The 23,777-nt window shown below is 35.4% G+C and overlaps 1 protein-coding gene across 3 annotated transcripts in view; it reads left to right on the plus strand.

Annotated features, from left to right (window-relative positions):
- Positions 1-23,777, plus strand: part of LOC121380557 (PAN2-PAN3 deadenylation complex catalytic subunit Pan2-like) — a 45,454-nt gene that overhangs the window by 8,615 nt on the left and 13,062 nt on the right. The window contains exons 6-18 of one of the 3 annotated variants that reach the window (XM_041509423.1): positions 351-469; positions 1,139-1,283; positions 2,556-2,771; positions 3,944-4,071; positions 5,013-5,188; positions 6,839-6,999; positions 7,774-7,902; positions 10,247-10,396; positions 11,675-11,859; positions 13,524-13,562; positions 18,783-18,940; positions 22,302-22,414; positions 23,176-23,274. In XM_041509423.1, coding sequence (XP_041365357.1) covers positions 351-469; positions 1,139-1,283; positions 2,556-2,771; positions 3,944-4,071; positions 5,013-5,188; positions 6,839-6,999; positions 7,774-7,902; positions 10,247-10,396; positions 11,675-11,859; positions 13,524-13,562; positions 18,783-18,940; positions 22,302-22,414; positions 23,176-23,274 — 1,818 coding nt within the window. The remainder of the gene's footprint in view (positions 1-350; positions 470-1,138; positions 1,284-2,555; positions 2,772-3,943; positions 4,072-5,012; positions 5,189-6,838; positions 7,000-7,773; positions 7,903-10,246; positions 10,397-11,674; positions 11,860-13,523; positions 13,563-18,782; positions 18,941-22,301; positions 22,415-23,175; positions 23,275-23,777) is intronic. The other 2 variants (XM_041509424.1, XM_041509425.1) reach the window with 2 other exon arrangements.

Raw genomic sequence — 23,777 nt, forward strand, 5'->3', positions numbered from 1 at the left:
TGTTGACCACACAAGGTTCATTTGTATGTTTTTTTCGCGGTTTTAAGTTTATGATGTGTGCCTTATATTATAAGTTATAACCAGTTTAGATCTGTTAGCATTGAATGCAATTTTTGGCAGTTCCAGGGGTTGCAAACAAAATTTTTCCTTCAGGGGCCCTTGAGCGGTCCCTTGACCCCGACCGCAGTAAGCTTTTTAATTCCAGCCCCTCTCACATCCCTGTTACTGTGATGTTATGTGTGTGTTATATTTTACAGGTGAAGTTGTATGATCCAAACACAATGAAAGCGGAACATGTGTATTAGTAAGATAGTTCCTATTGTGATATTGTTTGTGTGTTATTTTTACAGGTCAAGTTGTATGATCCAAACACAATGAAAGCGGAACATGTTCTTGATGCCCACTCAGGCACTCTGTCAGACTTCGACGTCCACGAACATTTACTTGTCACGTGTGGTTTTTCAAACAGGTTCGAAACATAACAGTCTTCTGCATTTCTTTACTTTTTACAACTGTTAGTCGTTTTCCATATACTGTTATTTTTAAGTTAAATTAAATTTAACAGAATGCCTATTGTGTTTTCCCATTTGCCAACATAGTTTGGTAGTTTTCCTTTTAAAAAATGCATCACCATAAAATTAGAAATTTGAGACAGTAAAACCACCAATTTGCATCAGCAAATCGGAAGACATAGTATGGTTATCCCTGTTCTAATTTTGTATGATTTTCTTCTATTTTTTTAAAGTAAAGATGTAACTGATTTTGTAAAGTTATTTTTCTTTACTGTTGAGAGTTTTTGTCATACTTGTGTTCATGGATTGAATTATAGATTTTAAAATGCTTCTGAAAAGTAACATTTAGTTTTGATAACTGTGAATGTATATAGTAGTTTCATTTATTTCTTCAAAATGCGCATCTTTTTAGTTTTATATAAAAAATAATTATGAACTACATCAGGATAACCAAAATCATCAAGTTTTGTTTTGCAAAATTAATCATTTAAGCCACAAGTTGTTACTTACGTGTAATTTGAATGAGAAAAATCTTTTAGTTGAAAATATTTTACATTGCCTAATAACTAAGATGAGCAGCTTTGATAATTTATTAAGCTGTGTTTTGCTGTATGTTTTGTCATCAGGATGGGGAACCTGACGGCCGACCGGTTTCTCATGGTGTACGACATGCGAGTCATGCGTGCAGTGGCTCCCATGCAGGTTCACGTCGACCCCATGTTTATACGGTTTGTCCCTGACTACAGCAACAAGCTGGCCATTGTGTCACAGGTTCGTACATTCTTACACTTATTACCCACATGATTAAAGATATCTCTGTCCATATCAAAGTGATACGTCCCACTAGAACGCCAAGTGGGACCTAACATTTCAACGTCACACTATGACGTCGTTGATTGGCACACTACAACCATACAGGGACGTCAACTAAATGAGTTGAGTGACATAAATTAAGATCGATTATGGGTATTAAAAAGGATATTAAACTCGCTACCATTTCATGTCCCTTGTGAAATAATTTTCATTGTCACTCGCTAAAGCTCATGAGAATTGAAAATTATTTCACGCTGGACATAAACATGATACGAAATGAAAGCTTGTTTAATATGCTATAAATATTTACCCATTATGTAGTTTTCCACACTTTTTTTTTCACCATGCATCAAGATATTGAGCTGAAATTTTTTATATAGCTTTATCGTATAGATTTACAGATCAAGTTTGACTTTAGTGGGGTTTGGCCGGTCAACATAACCTCAGGCCAGGATTTTTATTTTGCATTTTGGGACTGCAATTATTTAACATTTATATTCACACATTAGTCTGGGTCAATCATGTTTAGTTAGCAGGTTTTGTCTTTTAGCTTTCCAGGTTGAGTATCCAGTATGAATTTTAGCTAATTTCAACCACTGCTATATCCTTTAATTTTGTGAAACATGGGCTCCCTCTCAGCTTTTACGTTTTACTGTGTTGGTAAAAAATAAAATAAAATTCAAACTTGACACATGATTACTTGTCCTCCCTAAAACAGTGGATTTAGGTTTCTCCCCGTCCTATTTCGTGCTCTATGAATGTGCCTCAAAGGCTCTGGTATTTGTTTTCATGATTTTTGAAGTGTGCATGTTAACAAGAAAAAAAACTTTGCTGCTTTTTGGCAGGATTAGCCTGTGTGGTAGCTACAGACTCTCCTCCTCTCCTCTCCTCTCCTCTCCTCTCCTCTCCTCTCCTCTCCTCTCCTCTCCTCTCCTCTCCTCTCCTCTCCTCTCCTCTCCTCTCCTCTCCTCTCCCCTCCCCTCCCCTCCCCTCCCCTCCTCTCCCCATCCCTCCCCTCTTTCCTCTATCCTCTTTCTCTCTCCCTCTCAAAAGTAAACCAAGTGTCAAAATAACCATACAGGATATAACATCATATAGCTGAAGTGTAAAACGTGCTGAATTGTCATGCCAATATTTCCTCTCATTTCCTATGATACATACCAAATAGCTGCAGTATAAAATGTGCAGAGATGTTGTTAGTGAAATTTTCCTTTTCTTTCCTGTGTATAGACTGGACACTTCCAGCTGGTGGAGGCGATTGCGATGCCGCCCCCGATGGTCTTCTATCAGGTGAACACAAACGGCACAGCCATCACCGGCTTCGATATGTCGCCGTCATGTCAGTCGATGATGTTTGGAGACAACCACGGAATGCTGCATGAGTTCACACTGGGAGACAACTGTTGTTTCAACATGTACCCAGAACCCACTGAGTTTCCTGATCCGGTAAGTACAAGAGTTCGCACTAGGAGACAACTGTTATTTCAACATGTACCCAGAACCCACAGAGTTTCCTGATCCTGTAAGTACAGGAGTTCACACTAGGAGACAACTGTTATTTCAACATGTACCCAGAACCCACAGAGTTAACTGATCTGGTAAGTGAGAGTTCACACTGGGAGACAACTGTTGTTTCAACATGTACCCAGAACCCACAGAGTTTCCTGATCCGGTAAGTGAGAGTTCACACTGGGAGACAACTGTTGTTTCAACATGTACCCAGAACCCACAGAGTTTCCAGATCCGGTAAGTGAGAGTTCACACTGGGAGACAACTGTTGTTTCAACATGTACCCAGAACCCACAGAGTTTCCAGATCCGGTAAGTGAGAGTTCACACTGGGAGACAACTGTTGTTTCAACATGTACCCAGAACCCACAGAGTTTCCTGATCCAGTAAGTACAGTGTTACCATACAGCTTGAAGTATTGGTGGTTCTAGATCAATATAATATCTGTTAAAATATAATAGTTTTGTTTGAAAATTATGCTATAGGACACATTCTCAATGTCAAAATATCCTGGGTTCTTGAGATGAAAAAGTCAAGATAATAACATGTGGCTGTACTTATTTAGAACATAAAATTTATCTACCTAATACTGCATTGATTAATGCATATATACAAACCTACAATCTGTGAATTTTGGAGAATGACAGAAAATGTAATTAAAAATTGTATGCAATTCAAAGTTAAAGTTCACCTCTAACTTCAAACCAAAATAGAATATTTATTTGATATATTTGATTTGCTCAATTAAAAAAATATATTTACATTTCTAAATTAACATGTACTTTTACTTTGTGCTTGTGATTTGGCTAGTATGTTATTTAAAATAAATTTAATAAAATTAAAAATAATTATTATTTGGTTAATAAACAAATTACCATTCATTTTAAATTTATGTCTGACACGATTTACCATATACTGGATGATAATTATTTCATGCAGGACATAAATGTGATAATAACTGGTGTGAGAAAATATATAAATGTTTTCCTCATTTTAAAAATGTATGATGTAAAAAAAACAATGGTCTTCATGTTTGCATTTTAGTTTGACACACATAATAGCCAATGTATTTTTCATGCTAGAGTGTTAAGCATTCTTTCATGTCTTCAGGTCCAGCCTCTGCCGCCCATTCACATTGATGATGAAATGACGCCGTACTCAGTAATTCCGATGATTTACCCAACAAACGGACACCTCATGTCGGACTGGCCTGTGGGGATGTGTAAGAGAGAGTATAGGTACGTCAGTCAGTCAAGTTACACTGTACGAGTTTATCCAAAAACTGAAACTAGCCTAAGCTTTTCGAAAACATTAAATAGATGCGCCCTTAACAATTGGTTGTTTTGTGTTTTTACTAAATAAACCTGGATTGTCTACAAAGTTTGGCAGGCACTTTTTTCCTTCTTTTTTTTTTCACTACTTAGTTGAGCCTTGCTAAGTTCTTTACAGCAAAGTCTCTATCAAGTAATATTTATTGTGCCTTGAAAAATATAGATGCAGTTGAATCCCGTTGGCTCGAACCCCGTTGGTACTCGAGAAAATGTTTGACCCATCAGGTAGTTCAAGCCAACCATTCGGTCAATGTGTAAGTGTAACTCGAACTTCGGTTTTGGTTTGAGCGTTGCAGTGTAATCGACTCTTCTCAGTTCAACCCATTGAGATTCTACTGTATTACTTTTCTGGTAATGGTGCAAGTGCATTTCGCTCCCACATTAAAATTTTAAATTGAACTCCATTACTCACAAAAAATATGTCCTAGACCTACATATGTTATTATAATTAGGACATTGATTACATTTTAATTTGTAATTTAATTTTTTTAAATTTAATACTTTTATAATACTTTATTATTATTTATACTTTAATAATATTTAATTTTTTTGCATTTGGCTCCATTTCTCAAAAACTATAAGTCTCAAATAACTATGAATTTTCATCTTATTTTTTTTTACAAATTAATAAAATTATTTTTCTAAACCTTACTGTTATGAAACCATACATATTTTAACAATTTTCACAATATTACTGTTGTATTTTGTAGCTAAAATCGTTAACAAGTGAGAGATAACATCACAATACATCATTATATAATGCACATCAGACTAAAGAGTTTTTTTTGTTTTTTTTCATTGCTTTTTGTTACAGTTTTGTTTTGTTACAGTTACTTGTAAATTTTCAGAAAGCCCAAGCCAATAGACCCACAGCTGCTACAATCGATGAAGGTTTATCAGAACGTCGGCTACGTTCCCAACCCAGGGAAGGGTTTGAGGAATCAGATCGCCTACAGGCTGCCGAAAGAAGGCCAGCCATCACAGACGAGGAAACCAAGTGTTCCTGAGTCTCCCCTCGGACGAGGTTTGTACTTTTCTTTTCAACTTATCCTGACATCTAACGAATGGTATTCCCTCTATTTTAGTAGACTGGTCCAAATATCCCAAAAACCAATGAAATGGCTTAATTTAAAATCTTCCAGTGAGTCACATGACGCCAACTTCCTTCTTTCTCCTTCTCTCTTCTGGTCCAAACTTCTTTTCTTTTCACTCTTTTTTTTAAATCTTCTAAAGTTTCCGATTTATGTATAGAATATGATTAGTACCGTATTTGACCGGAAATAAGCCCATGTCTTTGAATAGCCCCCCTCCATTTTGATAGCATTTAAGAAATTAGGCCCTCATTCGTAAATAAGCCCACCCCCAACTTCGTCACCTTATAAATAACACGGAAATTGCAAGATTGCTCAAAGTTCATTTAAAAGGTCATACCTCCTGCAGATAATTAAACACAAATGTAACACAATATTTTACCACCAGTGAGATTTAGCAGTCTAACAATAACAGTGTGTAACATTGTTTTCAATTTCATGCCTGCAGTATTTCTTTGAAGTATCCAAGCCCAAGTATGAACTAAAAACCAATGTCTATTTGTACCACCACACTGGGTCCGCAGTTAATGCTAATTAAGCAAATACCATATTCTGATTGGCTAAGAACAATGACCTTAGATTGACAATTTTTTGTAGTGTATGCTGGCTGACTGTCAGAAACGTGTGTATATGCTATTGAGTTTGTTGTTAATTGCTGTTATTTTAAGTCTTCTCAGCATTAAATTTTGGATGTAAATAAACAGCACTGGTAAAGTAATTGTAACATAGAAGGTGTGTTTCTGATAATTAGATACTAGTAAAAAACCCACAATTTAATTAATAAACAATTATTATTTATTAATAACAAATGGAACATTAATTAATAGATATGCTACTGAATGTTTTTTGTTTTCTTCCTAGTACATTTAATTATTATTTATTTTAATTATTATCATTTTTTTTTCTCAACAAAACTGGCCCCTTGTCTGGGAATAAGCCCACCCCATTCTAAGCTCACAATGAGTTGTCTTGGCCCCCTTAGGATTACTTCCGGTCAAATACGGTAATAGTATACAATCGATAAGTATTGCAAAGGTTAGTTATTTCAGTTTCAGTCAACTTTAATCAGGCTGCTTCTGGAATATTTAATTATTATCAAATTTAGTTTCCATCCAGGTTTTTTCTTTCTTTTTTTCGTTACTGATTTTTCCTTTTAAAATTATGTTTTATTCACCTTACAATTCTTGTATTTATGTTTCATCAAAAACTGAAATCCATTTAGCTGTTTAGGAAGGAAGGAATGAAATGTTTTATTTAACGACACACTCAACACATTTTATTTATGGTTATATGGCATCAGACATGGTTAAGGACTACACAGATATAGAGAGAGGAAACCCGCTGTCGCCATTTCATAAGCTACTCTTTTCGATTACTAGCAAGGGATCTTTTATATGCACCATCCCACAGACAGAATAGTACATACCACAGCCTTTGTTACACCATTTGTGGAGCACTCGATCCTAAACCGACCATACATCAAGCAAGTGCTTTACCACTGGGCTACATCCCACCCAAGTTAGCTGTTTAGTGTTATCTAATAATGATAATGATTTTTAGTTTCTTCTGTGTGTTATAACTAGGTGAGGATCCATTTCAATCCATCCCAAAGAAGTATCAGAAAGTGGAGATGAAGTACTCGAAGCTCGGATTGGAAGACTTTGATTTTCGTCACTACAACAAGACAAACTTTGCGGGTTTGGAGACAAACATTCCAAATGCTTACTGTAATGCTGCACTTCAGGTTTGTTTTGGAGAGCATATAGTGTGTCGGAAATAAGTTTCAACCCCTGCAATTAAGAAAATGTCCACGGCATATTGAAAAACAAAATGAATATATTCCAAGGCAAAAAAGTGTCGTAGAGAATTAAAAACTCCACGACATTGCTGATTGACGTGGGCATTTGCAAGGGTTGAGTTTTGGACTGTCGAATTATTCTTACAATAACAATCTTAGATATCATACCCCACCTCACTTTAATACTAGCTATCCTATTTCTTGGTGACTATTTACTAAACTGATGGATCTTTAGTTCATTTGTCAGGAACTACATTTAAATATTTACAGCAACACATCGTATACATTTTTTAGAAATTGTTTTTGGACTTTAAATATAACTGGGTGTCATCAGTATAAGAGTATAAAAGTTTGTTCTTATAAATAATTTTTCAACTGCATGTCAACTTATTTTAACCATATTAGTTAATAATATATCATACACACAGGCCTTTGTCCCCCCCCCCCCCCCCCCCCCCCACTTTTTTTCTTTTTTTTCTTTCAGGATCATAAATTGAACCAGAACAAATAACTATCTCATTTAAAATATATATACTGTTGATAATAAATAGCTTATATTTGGGTGTGTTTAGAGTTTATCATTTTATATCCTAACTGGCAGTTTTCACAGCCTAGCCATTTACAGCATTCTCACGAACCGTTACCTTGAGGCCATACACATTATTTTATGCAAGAATCCAGAAGCAGTTTTAATGTAAAGGATTTCTTTTGTTTCTCTAGTCGCTGTATTTCCTTGAGCCGCTCCGATGTCATCTGTTGAACCATCTGTGTCAGCGAGAATTCTGTTTGTCATGCGAACTGGGATTTCTTTTTCACATGCTTGACTCGCAAAAAGGACAGACATGTCAGGTGAGTTGATGTCTTGTCTGTTTGGATTAAAATTCTGTTCTGTAGGATGAATGACTTGTCACATGTAATGGCAGGTAATTAATAATGAATTAAAATGTTATTTCTTTTTAACATCACCTGTCCTCAAACTAGTGCATATTCGCCTAAGAATAGTAGTCTGGTCCGAACAACCAATGGGATGGCCAAAGATTCAGGCTACTAAAAAAAAAAAAAAGTTGGGTTTTGTTTTTAATTTTTAGTGTTATTATAAATATACAGTAGATAGCGCTAGTTGATTTTTAGCCATTACTGGTGGATTTTGAAAATCACTGATCCCATCGCTAGTGGATTTTTTGAAAATTCTAGAAGCCTTGTTCATTAGTGTGAAATAAAATGTTTTATTCTCTCTCGGTATAGAAAAATAAATGATATTTTAGTCATGTTCTTCCTTTCAGGGCTGTACATTAACCCTTAACATCCACTTGTAGTACATTTCGTACAAGTACATCTCCATTTGTACTAGTTCCATTAGAAATGTGCTTGTTGCACCAATACGTTTCTGTTGAAAGAGTTAAATTATCTGTCATTAAGCAGTAAAACATCTGTTTGATTAAACAAAATTGCATAACATCAAAGCATTAAATTAATTAACCTTTAGACTACTAGATTAATATTTGACAAAAACCATGTTGAGTGGGTACAAGTTTATAATTTTTGCTCACATATATTCACTTAAATGTTTTATAAATACATAAAATAAAATTCATATTTTTTAATTTTTTATGATATTTTAAATCCGTTAATGTTGATTAAAATTAGGCAAAAAATATAAAAATGTGCATTTACTTATGGGCATTTGTGGCCAGCTGTCCTGTATTTATGTGCATTATTCCCAATAACATTGGTTTTCTGACCAGAATAGTTTTTTTAAAAACTAACTACGATTCATATCCCGATATTTGGTGATTTTCGTTGTTGGTAAAACAATCAAATTTATTATCAAATTAGCTATCACAATCAGCTATCGATCCCTGTAAGTGACCATGACATGCCACCATTGTTGTCAAGCGAAAATACTTGAAGAAAATGGTATTTTCCATTGAAAAACGAAAAACAAATGCTACCATGCTTTCAAATAAAGTGTTATCTGTATTAAAAAAAATAATTCCGGTGAGTTCCGTGTACAAAACGGTGGGAAATAAAAATTGGGAATGCACTGTATACAATGTACAGTATGTCAACAAGATATTTCGCCTGCAGTAGTCAGAAAATTAATAAATGATCATTTTGTCAATACATTTCAGTTTTCAGTTGACTTTACTATTCAGACAAATTGTTAGAACAGTTTTCTTGTCTTCCACACAAAACCTCTTGGCCCAGGCAAGCCAACAATCATTAACATAGATCTTTGGCCAGTAATTCACATCTGGTCTCAGTGTGATAATGGTGTCAGTATGTATGTTGCTGGATGGTCAACGTACCAATATCGAGGGTTGGTCAAGAGATGGATGAAACACGTCTCGTTATTCACAGTGCAATTCTCAACGTTAATTAACATACATTCAGTAGTGACGTCAACAGTGTATTTAAACAATCATGAAGTTTCAGTGTGATAATGGTGTCAGTATGTATGTTGCTGGATGGTCAACGTACCAGTATCGAGGGTTGGTCGAGAGATGGATGAAACACGTCTCGTTATTCACAGTGCAATTCTCAACGTTAATTAACGTACATTCAGTAGTGACGTCAACAGTGTATTTAAACAATCATGAAGTTTCAGTGTGATAATGGTGTCAGTATGTATGTTGCTGGATGGTCAACGTACCAATATCAAGGGTTGGTCGAGAGATGGATGAAACACGCCTCGTTATTCACAGTGCAATTCTCAACGTTAATTAACGTACATTCAGTAGTGACGTCAACAGTGTATTTAAACAATCATGAAGTTTCAGTGTGATAATGGTGTCAGTATGTATGTTGCTGGATGGTCAACGTACCAGTATCGAGGGTTGGTCGAGAGATGGATGAAACACGTCTCGTTATTCACAGTGCAATTCTCAACGTTAATTAACGTACATTCAGTAGTGACGTCAACAGTGTATTTAAACAATCATGAAGTTTCAGTGTGATAATGGTGTCAGTATGTATGTTGCTGGATGGTCAACGTACCAGTATCGAGGGTTGGTCGAGAGATGGATGAAACATGTCTCGTTATTCACAGTGCAATTCTCAACGTTAATTAACGTACATTCAGTAGTGACGTCAACAGTGTATTTAAACAATCATGAAGTCTCAAGTGTAATAAAATTAATAATTACATACTCTATATAAATGAATTCACGACAATGTATTAATGTGTTTCCAGGCAACCAACTTCCTGAGGGCATTCCGCACCATACCTGAGGCATCTGCGCTTGGTTTATGCCTCGGAGAGGCAGAGGAGCTTGCTGGGAAGGTGAATCTGTCTCGCCTCATTCAGAGCTGGCAGCGATTTGTTCACCAGCAAGTTCATTCAGTAAGTCATTACGAAAGCTGATACGCAACTCATAATTGAATAAAATCTTGAGGACGTTTTGTTTGATAATAAATGGACACAAGAAAAGGATTGCATGCGTGTTATATCAGTCCAAACTTAAATCAGTGTCTCCCCACTATCATCCTGTTAAAAATACAGTCAGACCTTGTTAAAACGACCATGTTCATCCCTGGGTCACCTTGTCGTTATATCGAAATTGCCGTTGTATCGAATTGTCATGAGTTATCTCCATTGCAAAAAATAATGTAACAAAAAATACTAATTAATATTAACTGATGACTGAATAGCATTTAAATAATTAATGCATTGCAGTTATTATTAAAAACAAAAAATAACCGTACGTACATTAAATATGTTTTTAAAAAACATTAAATATATTAAACAGGCGCATTCACTGTCAGTCTAATCATTGCTTGGTTAAAGACATCTCCGATTGGTACCTGTTTCGTTTACAAAATATCATGAAAATAGAAGATTTTATTGTTCGAAATTAATCCTTTAATTGGTTAACTAAAGGCTTACTTGCAAAAGCAATACATGTCTATAGATTTCGCAGACATCGGTAGCTCGGACAGCATGTGACACAGTTGGCTCACTATGAAATAAAGGATTCTAAGTGGCTGTGTGTGTACTGCCAAAGCGCTACAGTATCTGTGATTATGATATGTTGTTGTAAAGAGGTGTTTTCAGACATCGGATGCCTGTTTGTTTCTAATGTGCTCTGTCGGTGTCAGAAGGTGTGAATTCCGGAATAATTTGTGGTCGGATGGTATAAATGTCATAGTAGTGACAGTCGTTGTAACGAGGTCTGACTGTATATTGAAACCCACCTAAAAACATTAAAAATAATTTTGCCAGTGGAAGGGACTAGCGTTGGTATTTTTTCAGATTCTTAATAGCAAGCAAAGTGTTAGACATTCGTCTCCTTTCTTTTCTTTTACTGAAATTAACACGTCAGTTGAGTGCCTGCCTGATGTGCTTGCGTCGCAGGATCGAACCACCTCAGTGGATCCATTCAACCGATTGGGATTTTTTCCTTGTTCCAACCAGTACACCACAACTGGTCAAAGGCTGTGATGTGGTGTCCTGTCTGTGGCAAAGTGCATATAAAAATGGAAATATGTTGCAGGTTTTCTCTGATGACTATCAGTCAAAAATTACCAAATGTTTGACATCCAATAGCTAGTGATTGATTAATCAATGTGTTCTAGTAGTGTCATTAAACAAAACAAACTTTAACGCATATCGTGTTTCCAGGAGACGTGTGTGAAGATTGAGCCGGAGGTGAAGGACAAACCGATGGAGGCTGTTACCGAGGCATCAGGTGAAAAGAAGAATGAGCCGGCCACAAACAAGACAAAGAAGAAGAAGAAGAAAGGAAAGAAGAAGGAATCCGACGCCAAAGATGAGCAGGAGCAGACAGAAAGCACAGAGGAAGACAAGTGAGTTAACCCTTTAGCTGCTACAGTTACCGTATCTGGTCTCATTGGTTATTGGTCAGTCTCTGGTAGTTGGTTATCATATTGATACGTCATTGGTTAACCCTTTACTTGGGGGTGGATGGGATGTAGCCCAGTGGTAAAGCGCTTATTGTTTATTGGTAATGTTAGCAGTTTGTACTAAACCATAGGACATTTCATCTTTATTTTTATACTGATATGGTAATTCATTATATCCTTTTATATATATATAAAAGCAAATACTTTTTAATTCCCAAGTTTCATTCATTTCATTCATTCATTCATTCATTCATGCATGCATTCATTCATTCATTCATTCATTCATTCATTCATTCATTCATTCATTCATTCATTCAGTCAGTCAGTCAGTCAGTCAGTCATTTTATTCATTCATTCATTCATTCAAATAGTTAAAGTTGAGAATTTTAAACTCGGTTCAGGTTTCATGGTTTCGCATATTTCATCACTTAATAATCTTTACACCGTTTCATGTTTTTTGGTTAATTTTCATGTTTCGTGCTTGCATAGTTGACATTGATAGTTTCTCATTTGATCAGTGACAATGAGTTCTTGTAGTTTCACATAGGTAATATGTAACAGATAATGTTGCCTGTTTCTCACATTCTCAAGTACATGCAATATAGTCTTTAACATGAAACCATGCACACTTCACTTTCAAGATCAGCAACCGTTAATTTGAAATAAATGCTCAATGTTTATAGCTCACCCGCAAACACATTTTACTTGTAGCATTCTTATCGTGTGTGTGTATGGATAAAAAATCAAGATTACAGTGATCTTTACCAATATTTACAACAAGCATCTATTTGAAGAATTAACTTAAACTTAAAGAAGCATGCTCATGTAACATCCACTGAACTTAACCACAGGCATATAATGGTGCATATAAAAGATTCCTTGCTACTAATAGTAAATGTAGCGGGTTTCCTCTCTAAGAATATATGTCAGAATTACCAAATGTTTGACATCCAATAGTCGATTAATTAATTGTGACCTAGTGATGTTAGTAAACAAAACAAACTTTAACTTTAATCACAGAAATGTGATATTTCATCTTTTTATCTGATTTCAGCTCCTTTTTTTGGGGTGTAAAATGATTGTAACAGAGTAGACTGCATTTGATCTGAAGTGCTGAAAAATGACCTTTATCTAGATACAGTATAGAAGTTACACCTTTTAAAAGATCATTTCAACATTTATTTTTAATACGGTATCACATTTGTGTAACCAGTATTATTAGGAAATGCTATACTTGTATCTGTGAGGCTACCAGCCAGTGCTCCACAACTGGTATATCAAAGGCCGTGGTATGTACTATCCTGTCTGTGGGACTGCATATAAAAGATCCCTTGCTACTAATGGAAAAATGTAGCGGGTTTCCTCTCTAAAACTATATGTCAGAATGACCAAATGTTTGATATCCAATACTCAATGATTAATAAATTGATGTGCTCTAGTGGTGTCGTTAAACAACAAACTTTTAACAGTTCAGGCTAAAACATTGTTACAGACCTGTAACGTTAACTGCATGTCAGTCAGGTGACGGGTACAGGCCTCTCACGTGTGCATTCCTTTCTTTTGTGTGTTTTTGGCTTTGTATTTGTCTTCACTTTGTTTTCCCCCAGTTCGAAAAGCGTAGAAGACGACCAGGCTCAGCCTGTCAGGTATATTTGCATGCTGGAGGTGGGAACTGTTGTATTTTCTGCAGATCTGTCTCCTCTTTTTGTCCAGCATCAACAATCACACACTGTCTGACACTCTTTATAATCTCATGTATAGCAGAGAGCTTGTAGTTTGTGATTAGATCAGTTAAAATTCTCTAAATTTATTGTTTTATAAAAAATTTCACATAATTCAACATAACCGGCTTAATAATAATCATACAAAGCGCACGTGTAGTAACAAGTGTAATGACGTAATTTTGGGAAGTGACGTCATATCATGACGTTGCTTCCCTAGTCCTAGCCCAAACTGTGCTTGTGAAATATGACGTCATTTCGTCGTCTCCTTCTAGTTGTGGTTGAAACATTTTGAGACAGCCCTTGGGCCTTGTCATTGATAAAACAAATTACAATAAAAAATATGGATAATAAAGAAATTATTACAATCGTGTGTGTGTCGTACTAATTTTACGAATCTTGTGTCATGTTTTATGTATTACCCTCACTCTTGCTCGGGCAATACAAAAATCCTGACACTCGTTTCGTAACACAAGCTCAGATAATAGAGTCTATATATGTAACCTTATTGTTAGGTGTGGGCGGGACTTGGCCCAGTGGTAAAGCACTCGCTTGGTGTGCCGTAGATTTGGGATCAATCCCCATCAGTGGGCCCATTGGGCTATTTCTCGTTCCAGCTAGTGCATCACGACTGGATGTGCTATCCTGTCTGTGGGATGGTGCATGTAAACAGGGCTTCTAGAATTTTTATAAAATCCACTAGCCATGGGATCAGTGATTTTAAAAATTCACTAGCCACAATTAAAAATTCACTAGCCCTACTTTACTTCTTTACTAAAGAATAGTTAAAGTTGGATATGTCACCTAAAGAGAGAGATATAGCTTAAAAACACTAACATTGGGGTGGGCTTGAGGGGCAGGATATTCATATTTACAAAATAGACTTAACTGCAACATTTGACCAAAAGAAATTCACTAGCCGTCGGGCATGGAAATAGTACTTATTTACTAGCCCAACATTGAATATCACTAGCCAAGGGAGTGGGGCTACCATAATCTAGAAGCTCTGATGTAAAAGATCTCTTGGTACTGATGGAAAAATTTATCAGGGTAACTTCTCCAAGGCTATGTCAAAATTACCAAATGTTTGACATCCATATCCGATGATTAATAAATTGATGTGCTCTAGTAGTGTCATTAAACAAAACAAACTTAACTTTTATTTTTAGATGATGGTGTTATAATTATTATCAGTGGTAGGATGTAGCTCAGTGGTAGAGCTCTGGTCTAAGGTACAAATGGGTCATATAATCAATCACCTAAGATAGACTCAGGGTTTTTCATTTTCTATCCCAGCCATTACTCCATGACTGGTACATCAAAGGTTGTGGTATGTACTGTCCTGTCTGGGAAAGTGCATAAAAAAATATACTTCCTATTTATTTATTTTTATTATTATTTTTTTTTTGGTTGGTGTGGCATCAGTAGATTTTCTCTATCTTGACTAGGTGTCAAATTAACCAGATGTCAGATACTAAGTAGCCTTAGTTTGAAGTATCATTATATATATTAAACTTTATACAATACACTGGTTTGCTTCTTATTTATACACACATTTATTCCCCAAGAATAAGTACTGCTTGGTATGTACCGGCCTCGGTGGTGTAGTGGTTAGGCCATCGGTCTACAGGCTGGTAGGTACTGGGTTCGGATCCCAGTCGAGGCATGGGATTTTTAATCCAGATACCGACTCCAAACCCTGAGTGAGTGCTCCGCAAGGCTCAATGGGTAGGTGTAAACCACTTGCACCGACCAGTGATCTACAACTGGTTCAACAAAGGCCATGGTTTGTGCTATCCTGCCTGTGGGAAGCGCAAATAAAAGATCCCTTGCTACTAATCGGAAAGAGTAGCCCATGTAGTGGCGACAGCGGCTTTCCTCTCAAACTCTGTGTGGTCCGTAACCATATGTCTGACGCCATATAACCGTAAATAAAATGTGTTGAGTGCGTCATTGAATAAAACATTTCTTTCTTTCTTTCTTTGCTTGGTATGTCATAATAAAAAAATGCAGTAAATAAGAAGTGAAAATAATGTGTATTAGTCTGTGTATTACATACCCCATCTTGTCCTGACTTCATTTTCATTTGATGTAATTTACTACTAAAACTCACTGCCACCTTCTTAATGAAAACTCATGGATTAGTAATTTAAGTATTTGGAACACCCTGTGTGTGAAAGCAGTGTAGCTTAAATTCTAGTTTTGACTGGAAATTGTTTTCACATAATGTTCTGTCCTAGGCCTGTTCGTGTATTGTTCGTTCCAGCCAGTGCACCACAACTGGTATATCAAAGGTCATGGTATGTACTACCCTGTCTATGGGATGGTGCATATAAAAGATCCCTTGCTGCTAATCAAAAAGAGTAGTCCGTGAAGTGACGACAGCGGGTTTCCTATCTCAATATCTGTGTGGTCCTTAACCATATGTCTGATGCCACATAACCGTAAATACAATGTGTTGAGTGCGTCATTAAATAAAACATTTCTTTCTTTTTTTGTTCGTGTATTGTTATCAGTATTGTACAGATAGATAGGGATTTATTAGGAATCTGTTGTGGTTTTTCGGCTTTCTGTGTATTATACATGTGTCTCTCTATATTGCTACAAATTAACATAAGTCAACAGTTAGCCTCGAGTGTTAATTAATTCATTATCCACTGCTTATTAACTCTCTGTGATTGTCGTGTGCGTGTTAGATTCTTTCTTTTTAACTGTTGGTGAAGGACTTCTGTGGTTTTGTCATTTGTTGTGTATTATGAGAGTCAAGTAACTAGGGAGGTTGTTTTTATCTTTAATAAACAGTGGCATTGTTTAAACAAGGTCACTACAGCTAATTTCATGCTAAAGCTCTCACTGTTTTTCATTCTGGAAATACTGTTAAATGTTCTGTTCGTATTTCTTGTGTACGATATTTGATACATGGTGTATTTCATGTATTATGAACTATATTTTGTTAATTTCATCTTCGGTTAAAATTTGGTGAAAGAGTTTAAACATTTGTAAATATGTGAACTATTGTAATAAAAGAGATACGATTTATATTTCATATGACAAGTGACCTTCACAGTTCATTATCAATTACAAGCATTATCAGTAATATTTCTTATGTAGCAAGTAACATAACATCATGTATTTGCTTGCATTATCATATATATTTCATATGGTAGATAACATTTTATCGTTCATACATTTGCTCGTATTATGATTTATATTTCCTGTGGCAGCGTACTTTTCATTATATATTTATCATTAACATTCATAAGGCAGGAAACATTTACATTTCATATGTTTGATAGCATTATCACATCATTGGCAAATAAACGTCATGTCATGTTAAATATACCATTTTCATTCTATACTGAATAACCTCTAAACTGGACACCCTTAGGACTAAGACAAATGTCTGGTTTTAAAAGGGAGGTTAAGTTCTGTCCTGGTTTTTAAAAAGGGACTGTAAAACGTCCGGTTTTGAGGGAATTCAGGTTTACATCGGGTCCGGTCTTGAGATGTTTCAATGTATATACTTATCGTTTCCCTCTCATTCAGGCAGTACTATTAACATTTTTTAAAATGAAGTGTTCTATGTATTTTACAGTGGTACAATGGTATTTTATTTAGCACCTACATGTTGGTGGGATTGTTGAAGGCTTAGTACTGTGATATTTTATTTAAAAGATCTATGCTGAATATATTTCTAGTATGTGATTTTACAATCAAATATTTAGGTAGGTTATGTTTAGTGTACAAAACGTTATTTCTTTTGAATGGTGTCACTGACATTTTCATAACATACCCTATGTGGTAAATTTTCATAATATACACAGTGTAATTCCTATGAGAAATAGTATTTATTATTACTCGTAAGAAAATGATTACATATTCTAAAAAACCTTCTCATTCAAACTTTAATTAATCTTTTTCTTCTTCTTCTTCTTTTTTTTTTGTACAGTTTATTGACCCCAGAAACAAATTTGGTAGTGTCAGGGTTGGGTCTCTTACAGTCAAGACTTTAATCTCTTTCTTCTTCTTTTTTTGTACAGCTTATTGACCCCAGAATTTTTTTTAATTTGGTAGTGTCAGGGTTGGCTCCCCTTGCAGTCAGACTTAATCTCTTTCTTTTTTTTCTTCTTTTTTTTATACAGCTTATTGACCTCAGAAACAAAATTAATTTGGTAGTGTCAGGATTGGAGCCCTTGCAGTCAGACTTTAATCTTCACTTCAAAAATGATTAGCAATTTGGCTTTTGGGCAAATGCATGTTTTGTTTGGCCACATAAATTACAATGTATAACAACCCTAAACATTAGCAGATACAGGGTGGTGTTCGGGGGGTTCAAACCTCCCCTTCAGACAATTTTTTTTTTTTTTTTTAGCATCCCTTCACACAACAATTATTCACCATGTTGGCTTTAGTGCGCTGTTCAATTGTCTTGGTGCCTTCAAACATTTCCTCAAACCTAAAGCCAAAATCGCCTTGCCCTGAAAAACTTAAAACTCTACCTGTTTATGTTTTATAACTGCAATCAGGTTAGGGTTGCAAAACTTTTTTTTGTTGTTGTTTATAACTGCAAATATCACCACACCGTCCCCAATCTCTTCCATGGCTATGCCACCAGCAGTATCACAATTAATTAAAGTGAGTTTTCTAAGTTATTGCATTCAACCTCCCATTAAATCATATTATATAATTGCTAAAATGCACAAATGATCACACAAAATTTTCCAAACAGAACATTAGCAAAACATTAGCAAAACAACACTATTTGTCCTTCAAAAAACTTAAAGGTGCCCTATTTATATTTTTTCAAATCCAACCCTTTTAAAAATCCTGTATCCGCTCCTGCTAAGATACTTGTATTTTTCTGATTTCAGACGTTTCGTTGGGGTAATTTTATAATCCTGTATTCGCCCCTGCTAAGATACTTGTATTTTTCTGATTTCAGACGTTTCGTTGGGGTAATTTTATAATTCTGCTTTAATCTGTATTTGCTGATTTCATGAACACCAGCTAAAACCAGCTAAACACCAGCTAAAACACTGCTCATCCAACCCACCGTGTCTCAGTCAAACATGTCGATGATTAATTAGCAAAACAAACTCAGTGAATCGTGACAAACCTAAACCTTGTGTGTGTTGTCTGTTACAGGAAGGAGGAAAAGTCCATGGTAACCAAGTTGTTTGCAATCCGTACCAACGTCGTGCTGCGGTGTCGCTGTGGGCTGGAGAGTAACCGTGACAACGACATGACGCTCGTCAACCTCACCTACCCGGACTGCTACCCACAAGGTGAAGAGAAAAATCACAGTAATAATAATAATATATCACAATGTTGTCCAAACTGTCTGTGGTTAACATACGTATCTAGCAGGGGTGGGGAAAAGCCCTTTTTTCCCGGTCTGGGACCGATTCTCGATCTCTAAGACCGAAATTATTTTTTAAAAACATGCGTTTGCCGGTCCCACTTTTATCATTCTTGTCGGTCCGAAGCACCTGTCCATTTCTATTATAGGAACAAATTCCTATCAGCCAATTGGATCGGCCTGCCCAGACATTGGTATCTTGTGCATGATTTAAAATAATAATAAATAAATAAATAGTAATCAAACTGACTGGTGTTTCAGATGTCTGTGATTTTAAAGTCTGCCATAATATGATAAGTCGGACCTACAATCAATCTACTGCCACTAGGCTAGATATTTGTCAAAGCCGCTGTGCTGGTCACGAGATAAAACAGGCGTTAACAATAACATCATTCTTGGTGAGAAAGCTACCACGGTATTACACTCCAATTAAAACAAAGGACCCAGAGTTTGCAACTGGTTACAATCAACACCTGTCAACGCCTGTGTACGGAGCTCTGTCGGGTCGAGTGTCCTAGTCCGAGGCAAGAGGCTTTTGTGAAATACAAAGTAACAAACTGCTTGAAATAGCATAAAATATACTGAAATAATCTATAAATGTGTTTCTTGTTGACTGTTCAATGTAGTGTATCAAATAATTATAAAGGACTTTAAAAAAAAAAAAAAAAGGTTTACATTCTTTTTTTTTTAAAGTGGGAGTGAGCTGGAATAGCTAAACCGGCTATTTTTAGAGCCAGGAGAGGTCAAATGTCATCCAATCAGCGACAACATTATTAATTGCTTTGTCTAAACGTGTGCCAGCTCAAGTTGTCAAACGCTCCAACGGTGTTATTGTTTATTAATTTTCAGGACTACTAATACTGGTACTTTTTATACATATATGGGAGTTAAAATGCATAACTTTTATTCCTTTTTTATATTATTTATTCCATTACCATCATTATGTAAAATATATATAATTAATTTTTTTCGCCGAGTCTGATGTGATCAAACATTTTGTTTTTCTTTCATGTTTTGATGTTTATCGTTTTGCGTTCATGATTCAAGATAAAAATATGCAAATGCTACTATGATTTTGTTTTTAAAACACTATTTGGCAAATATCACCTTTTAAATGATTTTATAATTTTTATTTTTATTCCTTTCTTCTCTCTCTCTCTCTCTCTCATAACACCCCCACCCCCCCCCGGTAGAGATGACATGGGACCGATCGACAATTTTATTTTTCCCCACCCCTGGTATCTAGACTGCTATCCACAAGGTGAAGAGAGAAATCACAGTCATAATAATATAACACAATGTTGTCCAAACTGTCTGTGACTAACATTCCTATCTAGACTGCTACCCACAAGGTGAAGAGAGAAATCACAGTAGTAATAATAATAATATAACAGTGTTGTCCAACTGTCGATGGGTAGCACACCTATCTATAGTCCGTCCCACAGGGAACGCCTTTTTTCATACTATGAAATGTACTACAAAATATTTATGTCTGAGCCCATTGATTTGTAAATTACACACAAAGTCTATGGGTAGCACACCTATCTATAGTCCGTCCCACAGGGAACACCTTTTTTCATACTATGGAATGTACTACAAATTATTTATGTCTGAGCCCATTGATTTGTAAATTGCACACAAAGTTTGTGAGTAGCACACCTATCCAGACACAAACTGTCTATAGCAGGACTAGCGCTGGTTGAGCAGACAATTTCATGAAATTATCTTTTAAGCTTTATGAAATGTTTAGTTGTCAACATGTAGCAGGGATATATCTGGGTGTGCACGATTGATATATCAAAGGCCATGGTATGTACTATCCTTTCTGTGGGGGGGTCGATACGTAGTCAAGTGGTAAAGGACTCGCCTGTGGGATAGTGCATATAAAAGATCCCTTACTACTAATGGAAAATGTTGCAGGTTTCCTCTCTATGACTGTGTTAAAATGACCATATATGTTTGACATCCACTAGCCAATAATTAATAGATCAATGTGGTCTAGTGGTGTCATTCAACAAAACAAGGTGGCGGAACGTTGCTCAATGGTACAGCGCCCATTGGGCTATTTCTCATTCCAGCCAGTGCTCCACAACTGGTGTAACAAATGCTGTGGTATGTACTATCCTGTCTGTAGGATGGTACATATAAAAGATCCCTTGCTGCTAATCGAAAAGAGTAGCCCATGAAGTGGTGACAGCGGGTTTCTTCTCTCAATATCTGTGTGGTCCTTAACCATATGTTTGATGCCATATAACCAAAATAAAATGTGTTGAGTGCGTCGTTAAACAAAATATTTCTTTCTTTTTCTTCTTTCCCTTGCTACTAAAGGAAACATGTAGCTGGTGTGCATAACAATTTCGCCAAATTGTCTCTTCAGCTTGAAAAATTGTAGAAACCTATTTATTTCCCAACAAAATATGAATCATTAAACAATTTTTTTTTGTCAAATTAAAATTCTTATTTGTAAAATATGCAAATGTTGAATTTGGCGAATTCCAAAGCTAGATCTGTGTAGTGAAAGCTAAAAATAAATGTAATTGATTACGAAATCACATTTATATAATAATAAAACAAAGTGAGGTAATACATTACACTTGTAAACATCACCTACCCACACTGCTACTTACATAGTGAAGAGAAAAATTACAGTGGATAATAAAATGTTTTTATTGTTTATAGTGAAAACTGAATGTAAATATAATCGATTGCAAAATCACATGTAGTAATAAAAGCAAAGCAAGATAACGACATGATGATCATAAACGTCACCTATCCACGCTGCTACATGCAAGGTGAAGAGAAAAATTACAATGAATAAAAGTTATTTTTACTGTTCATAGTGAATTAACTAACTTTAAAGATTTAATCAATTACAAAAACACATCTAATAATAGAAGAAAAGGGAGATAACAACATGATGGTTATGAAACCTCACCTACCCACAATGTTAAGACAAAAGTACAATGAATAATAAGCTTACATTTACTGTTTTCCTCTCATGGAACATTGCATTTCCTCGCATTTTAATCGTCCTTTCCTCCAAAATGTGTCAGATGGCACAGATTTTAACTAGAGTTTTCAAAAATTTCCTCTTTTTTACAGTCACAAATTCCTACTCCTGAAAACTAATATAAAGATTTAATGTAATTGGTTATAGAATTTCATCTTATCATAAAACATTATGTAATGACATATTGAAGAGAAAAATAGCATCGGATAATACATGTTGCTTGCTTACGTTAATATTTTAATTTTGCAGGTTTATGCAGTGTTAAAACATGCAGTCGTTGTTGTTGTTTTTGTAGGTTCCCTGCAGCCCCCGGCAGCGTTCAAGTTCTCGCAGGTTATTGAACACAGCTTGTGTTCAGAGAACACCATCAAGGCCTGGTGCAATCAGTGTGCTCGGTATGAACAACATGTATGTATACACTTCTATTACGATAGCATTCTTTTCATTTACAATTTATTTCATGTTAATAGAGCTTTGTAAAAAAAAAAAAAAAAAAATTAAATTACTGAAATTATTTTATTATATGTTGTATTTCATAGTCATTCTGATACTTATGGTAGTTCTGAATTTTAGAGATTTGTGAATAGCTGGCAATTTTTCACTACCATTTTAATAAATTGTCTCTAGGAATAGAATCACAAAGAATATATGCTTCCTGATCGAATGTTGATATTTTACTATATGGCTGGTAGGTACAGGGTTTGCAGTCCAGTACCAGCTCTCACCCAGAACAAGTTTTAACAACTAAATGAGTAGGTGTAAGGTCACTGCACCCTCTTCTTTCTCACTAGCCACTAACAATTAACAACTAACCCACTGTCCTGGACAGACATAGTAGATAGCTGAGGTGTATGCCTGGGACAGCGTGCTTGAACCTTAATTGGATATAAGCACAAAAATAGGTTGAAATGAATGAAGTATTTTAAGCTTGGGTTTTGTGGATCATATTGCATCAGTGTACTTAATTGATATTAATGTCTGTTCCATCAGAAAAAAAGTTATTTAAATAGTTTTGAAAAGTGGCTTAGGAACTAAAAGGTTTATTTATCAACAATGTAACATGATTGTGTTAGCTACTAGCTAGAATATATTTGTAACTTGTAGTTTATAATAGTTGACATGAGTGGTTTTAATTACTGACTGTTAATGTTTTCTCCCGTGATTTTCAGATTCAGAAGAAAGTTCTGAATAATCTTCCTGATGTCCTGGGATTTAATTGTCAGCTGGAAAATGAAACTAATTTGAAATTCTGGAAAACACAGCAAGAGGTATGTATAAAAACTTTAAATATAATCATTTAGGAAGAGGGTGTTCATCAATACATAATTTGAAAAAAAAGTAAGTTTAGAAAATGCTTGCTGACCACCCATGGTGTATCAAAAATTACATACATGTATGAGAATGTCAACCAGCTTTGATGAATTATGACATACCCATTCAGTCAAGCGTTGTTAATCCTCGGCCACGTTCATTTCAGTAATGCCGGAAAGTACTAATTTCTACTTCCATTTTAACAACGGCACATTATCAACTACTTTATAATATCACGTTTTTAATGAAACATGCAGTTGTTTTGTTTAAATCGTATTACTGGAGGTAGTATTTTATAAAGAAATATTACAATTGAACCGAGTGTATAATTTGGAATTTTTCTTATTGAAAGCGGAACATGGCGAAACGTTACGAAATATACCAATAAATGTTTATTTCGCCTATTTTTATCAAACTTATCCCCTTTCTTCTGGGAAGGGAGACATCACTTCTACTTTTT

This window comes from Gigantopelta aegis, chromosome 9 (genome assembly GCF_016097555.1).
Source record: "Gigantopelta aegis isolate Gae_Host chromosome 9, Gae_host_genome, whole genome shotgun sequence".
Classification (NCBI taxonomy): domain Eukaryota; kingdom Metazoa; phylum Mollusca; class Gastropoda; order Neomphalida; family Peltospiridae; genus Gigantopelta; species Gigantopelta aegis.